This window comes from Fonsecaea monophora, assembly GCF_001642475.1.
Source record: "Fonsecaea monophora strain CBS 269.37 chromosome Unknown Scaff16, whole genome shotgun sequence".
NCBI classification, from domain to species: Eukaryota; Fungi; Ascomycota; class Eurotiomycetes; order Chaetothyriales; family Herpotrichiellaceae; genus Fonsecaea; species Fonsecaea monophora.
Window position 1 is genome coordinate 219,296 of NW_019173947.1, and position 6,113 is coordinate 225,408.

Genomic DNA, 6,113 nt, shown 5'->3' on the forward strand with positions numbered 1-6,113 from the left:
CCTTCGAGTTGAAAAAGCTCAATCTTGCCAGATGGTGGAATGAGCGAGTAAAAAAAGTTCCGATTGAGTATCGCTGCCTATAATGAATGCAGCTGACTATTGTCAAGGCAGATTTCCTGAGAATGCTGAGCCCACTGGCTGGGTGCTTGGTGACCTTTTGGCAGAGACAACTTTCACTTTTTTTCCCCAAACAGTCCGTTTTGAGAGGGACGCATTTTCTGGAACTTCCCCGCATTGATTATATAACATGTACAGCCTTGTCACGTGTGGTGGGGTTTCAAAGCACCCCCACCCTCCATGACGAGGCTACGTATGCGATGAAAACTTGGTCACTCCAGAGTTGAAGGTGGTCAAATTTCTTGGTAGCATTCGAAAGATAGGACCCTTCTCATTTCGTACACTCATAAGTCCTTCCGAGCCCGGTGGTTAATCGATAATTTCCTTGCATCGAAGAATAGATCACAAAGATGCGCCCATTTCGTCCACCAGTCAACACAACACAAAAGGAATACCCATGCAGTTTGTTCAAACTCGACCGTCGCGCAACTCTTTCTCGGGTCAAGAAGCATTCGACAAACGCGAACACAAAAAGATCAAAACAACTTGCCGCGTCATTGCCAGTCCATCAATCTCGTCACACCACGGCCTCGCGGCCTATTTGGATCCAAATTTTTGCAACCTTTAATCCCCCAGTCTATTCCTTGTTGCCTCTGGTTTCGCTTGTTCTTGTCCGGCCTTGCGAACATCCTCCTAAACTTTCCTTGGTAAATTGAGGCCGTTTTTGTGGTTACCGATCACCTTTTCCTCTTCTTGTTCTTGTCAGGACTCCCATAGGTCCCAATTGAGTCCATCAACCCATCGGCTGCGCCGGCGACAGAATCAGATTGTTCTGTCAGAAGGTCCTCGGCGAGCTTCTTCACCGGGACCCCCATGTGCCTGCCATATCGACCTTTCCGGCCATTTCCTTCGTCTTCGCTGATGCATCCGTCGATGCCAATGCCAGCATCCTTGCAACGCCCGCAAGGCCGCTGGCGGTCGCAGCCTTTCTTACTCTTTCGACATCGCTGACAACGGGGTTTGGAAGACAGATCTTCCTCATCCGCGGCGAGTTGGTGTTGAAAGTTGAGGCTTGAACCAGACGACTTCCTGACCTGTCCGGCAGACGCCGGTGCGGACGGTGCCTTCATAAGCCCAGGTTGTGTCGAATGTTTGACGATCTTTGGAGGAGCGTTGGGCCTAGCCTTGGATAATTTCCCCTGCTTCATTAACCCAGCCGGCTTGGACCGATACCCATTGGATGGGCCGTCATGCATCTTAGTCTTGATTTTCTTGGTTTTCGGCTGACCCTCGTAATCCTCATGATCGCCCCTTGTGCTGTCGTGAGCATATTCCTCGTCCTCGTCATCAAGATACTTTCTGTGTTTAGGGAGCCCGCCTTCTGCATCACTGTATTCGTCACTGTCACTTGTTGCACCAGTCGATGAAGCCGCATCCGCAACACCACTAAAAGTCTCATCCATGGTCGAATTAGAGGTGCGCCCATGAGAGTAGTTGGAGGCATCACCCAGAGCAATCAGGGTACGAGCCACGTCTTCATCTGAAATACAACTTGCTACTGTGGGATCTGGTGTCGGCAGGATCCCGTTCCCGTTATATCCTTGTCGCCCACTATATGACTGCTGCATGCTGGATCTGTCACGTAGTCGGTGCCCATGTTGGGGTACAGGTGTTGCTATATCAACGCCTGCTCCTCGATCGCCACTACCAAACACATGGGAACTGGGTCCGTAGCTTTGTGGAGAGAGTATAGGGACATTTTGCAGCCCGTATATTTTTTGACTTGCAGGATGCAAGGGTGAAGGGCCTTCCTGGGGGAGTGAACGTCGTTGAGGTGATATGGAAGACTGGGATGCAGTCACCGGGACCTGAGGAGGGACGAAAAGAGGAAGAGTCTGGGAGTGCAAGTCAGCAAGGAGGCTACTGTAAATCATATCTGGGGACTTACCGAACTGTCAAAGATGGGCTGTCCACGTCGCCCATCTTGGAGGACATTGGCGGTACTGATGTCGGAGCTAGCAAATTGCTCGCTTCGAGCTTTCTTGGATCCAGAGATTGAGCTGCGCCCAGCTTCGCTGTCGCTATATCCGTTCTCGTCATGAAAGCTTCCCGTGGCACTTGAGGCCCGGCTGACAACCGCATAAGACGATGCTTTCTGCTGCGACACACTTCGACGGCCGCGCCCTTGCGTTGGAGAAACGCTCCGCTTACGAGCAACTCTGGACGCAGGCCTCGAAGGCGAGTGGGATTGCTCGCGCATGTGAGGTGGTAACATCTGAAAGGGCTCGCCCAAACTGGGTCGGCGTCGAGGTTCATAGCCGTTCTCGCCGTTGTGGACGGCGTGTGGGTAGGGATTAGACGCAGCCTGGGGAGCTGGCACAATGCGCATATAGACAGTAGAATTATGGACGAGATTGTCGTAGGAGGCAATGAGAGTGTTACCCCAGGCATCTTCGAAACTCACTCCGTTTCCATCGTATATGCCGTAGAAGTTCTTGACCGTTGTTATGATGGACTCTGTGCTATCATGCATATTGAGCACAATGCGTAGTGGAATCCTCGCCCTGGTTTTAGAGCCTTCGTCCAGCAGGAGTTCGAAGGAGACAGACTTTGCAGGAGGCATTTTTGTCGGCGACATTTCATGCTCTTCAGCTGAAAGTAGGCTAGAGACTTGCATCTTGTCTCACGGCTTAGATATATGTGACGGCCTTCTTATAACTCTGACGACGTGCGAGGAATCATCTAAGGTTCGCTTCAGATAGAGGACGCTTGACGGAGGATGCTCGGCTTATTGTTCGATTGAAAGAGGCCCTGAGTGTAAGTATTAGTTTGGAGTTCATGCAACAATAGATAGTAATGTTTGGGAGCACTGAAGCTGTTGGGAAAATGGACCAGGGATGGTGTGAGTCTTGGGTGGGAGCAGGACAACGGGCTTGGGTTCCTAGTCCCATTTTGTGACACTTACAATGAGTCGAGGCTTTCAGATGAAAAGTGTGGATGCTTGCGATGACCCTGAGATTAACAAGAGATAGAAGAGAAGGTGCGCAATGGCAATTGCAACAGCATCCGGCTCAACCGTCAAGATATGATCGAAGGTTACAGCATGGTGGCTGCGGTGGTGTGTCGTAGCGGTGACAGTGGAATGTAGTAGACGACAGAGTGCCCGAGAGAAAAGATAAACGATGGAATCTCTCTAGTAGACAGACGAAAGGCACTCAACGGCGTAGATGAATGGAAATCAGAGGTACTGGGGGGAGGTGAGAGGTCTAGGGAAGAAAGGAAGTTCAAGGTGCGGACTGAGGCTTGGGATACCGCAATAGTCAACGGGCGTGTGAAACGAGGCCCACCCCCGGTCCAACAAATGCCAGTACGTACTCGTACCACAAGAACGTGGCTATCGCACTGTGTATTATCTAGGAATTGATTTATTCCGAACGAGTCACAAATCCTCTCGCGATCCCAATTATTGCGACTAGAATGTCAATGCGGGCGACAAAGAGCGACCCAGCAGCAAAGAAGAAAGTCTCAGTATCTGGCGACTACTCTCCACTGACTACAAAAGATATCTAGACGGGACAAAACCCACGGCGGCTGTCTTTTTTCGACCGCCAGCAACCCTAGGGGTTCGTAGCGCTATCTTGTGACGGCATATCTTCCCGTGTACGAGCTAAAAGGATGCCAGGTGACGACCCGAAGCGGTGTCTTTGCTGGCCATTCGGGACTGGCAGGCTGAGAGCCATGCCTTGAATTTTGTATGGCTGGGGCCGAGGCCAGGCAATCAGAGGTGGGCAGACAAGAAGGGGAAAACCATGAGGCAGTCAGCGGGCGGAGCTGAGGGTCGGAAAAGTGAGGACAGTATTTGCGAACCTGGCCCGGCGATGCGCTGGAACTAGGAAACCAAAGAATAAGGAAGAAAAGCCAAACCCCTCACTTGGTTGAAATGATGTTCGAGAAAGTGGCCGAAGTGGTAGCGGATTCGGCGGGCTTTGTATGGGCCACTATGGCAAAGATTAGCAAGCGTCAGCGCTCCGATGGACCATGGGTGAGCTGGAGAGGTTTTCTGAGCCGTAATAATAATGGAGGTGGAGTCCCAAGGAGTCTGGTGCCGTTCAAGAGGCCGTCGTCAAGAACACGCAAGCATCCGTCGCCATCGTTGGACCAATCCCCTCAACCACTCGAGCGTGGGCTGCCGCAGTGGCTGCCACAGGATACATTACCTCCCTCAGGGTTCACGGTGCTGCCCACCGTCCACTTCGCTCCATTCGGACTGTCTGGCTGGCTGGCCTTCTGCTGATAAAGACCACCCTAATTCTAGGTGCGACTTGTTGCGAACCCGCCACGGCGGCAATGATATGTCTATCGTCTGGGCGATCTGCAACGCACCAGCTGCAAGTTCCCACACCGACCAGCTTCTTGGCGGGAAAGATGGCGGAACTGGCGGCGACCTCAAACCAGGCGCTATCTGCTCGATAACGTGATGGCCGTCGCCTTTACCTGTTGCATGCTTGTAGATATATAACTGTATATACACACAAAGTTGACGACTCGCCGGAACCGAGCCGGATGCCCATGACTACACGTATTTCGAGACTGCATCTTCTTGGTCGTCGTGAGTTTTCAGCTCGCTAACCTTGTGCCGAGATTGACGAAATTATTGCAGTCGCATTTCCCGCACACCACCAGTTATGGGTTGCAGCGTCCGAAAAGAAACCAGGTCATGGGCTCTGTTGACGAAACATTATTCGAGATTAGGAGTCTGCCAGTCGTAAGCGCAATTCGGCGCATTTAGGATCGTGCCAATTGGGGCCATCACATGCCGTACAAATGACAAGCCTGAATCGCCAAAATCAGAGTTTGCGCAAGAAACTGAAACCCCGAAACCTCGGGTTGGTTGCATCTCAAGTTGCACATATTTCCGCGCGATGTTCAGCTCAACCTTCTTCTGGGAAACTGATCTTTGCGCACGTACGAACATTGCTCTTGTGGGACATTTCAATGAGCAACCCAAAACAGGAAATGCACAACCTAAATATGTTAGTCCCATCGTCTCCCATCATGACAGAGCATCGTCTTGAGAATGTTCGAGGTCGCAGATTCCTTCCAGACACAGCCTCAGATTTCTGACTGCAATTAGAGCGCTGAACAGCTATCATTTTGAGTTGTATCAAGCAACCCTCCATGTCATCCGATTCTGGATCATCTGCGGTCCGATGACATCGTTTGAGGTTGAGTAAGCGCCTAAAACAAAAAAGTCCGAGGGAATCCCCCCATCATGTCCAGAGTCCGATTTGGAGGGAAATTTGCTGTTGTTGGGAAAGTGGCGATGTATCAAACATTCTGCTTTTCTTTCATAGGGATAAATACAATGAGGAGAATGTAGTCGCAACTGAACATGGTATTGGATCTGGAGGCAACACACCCAGCTTCATCAATGTGTGCGAAAAAGCACGTGATTTGGCGATTTGCGCGACGCGTTGACGTCATTTTCTACTTTTTTGGCCCTAACCGCATTGAGCAGCACGAATACGCCATGAAAAATACATGAATTCCTACCAAAATACTATTCTGTGGCAGAGATTCACTTTGTCCCATATTTTGTTCCTCGTGGCGCTGCTAAACGTGGGCAAAAGCAAAAGTGAGGTCTGTTGAAGTACGCGAAGTGTTTATATATCCAAGAATGGACTAGCGTAGAACGGGTCAAGCTAAGGGCGGCAAGAGCCGCGGCGCCAATCCAATGACCGACCAACGTTCGTGTTTACATGCGAGTTGCTCGACCTTGCATAATCCCATAATAATAAATAATGCCGTTTTGTTTGTTGCCAGGACCAACCCATATGCTGTGCTCCTTTCCACAGCCATAGCTTCTGCATCGATACTCTTTCCCTTGACCATCCTCTTCCTCTCACGATCTTGTTCCTTCCTCCCTTCGGACTGAATGTACCTGTCCGTGTCGCGCTTTGCAAAATCTAAGGGGGTTCCAAGAGCTCATCGTCCATTCGAGTTCGAGCAGCTTGCGTCCCTTCGCAGTCCCATCACAGGTATTACGCCTCATCAAT

The 6,113-nt window shown here is 50.8% G+C and overlaps 1 protein-coding gene across 1 annotated transcript; it reads right to left on the reverse strand.

The window, feature by feature from the left end:
* Window positions 1–794: 794 nt before the first annotated feature.
* AYO21_03332 (hypothetical protein) lies at window positions 795–2,680 on the reverse strand (the record flags this gene model as incomplete). The annotated part of the gene is made up of 2 exons (XM_022653306.1): window positions 795–1,952; window positions 2,006–2,680. 2 exons carry the CDS (start codon window positions 2,678–2,680, stop codon window positions 795–797), a joined length of 1,833 nt encoding a protein of 610 aa, XP_022514408.1.
* Between the last annotated feature and the right edge of the window lie 3,433 nt (window positions 2,681–6,113).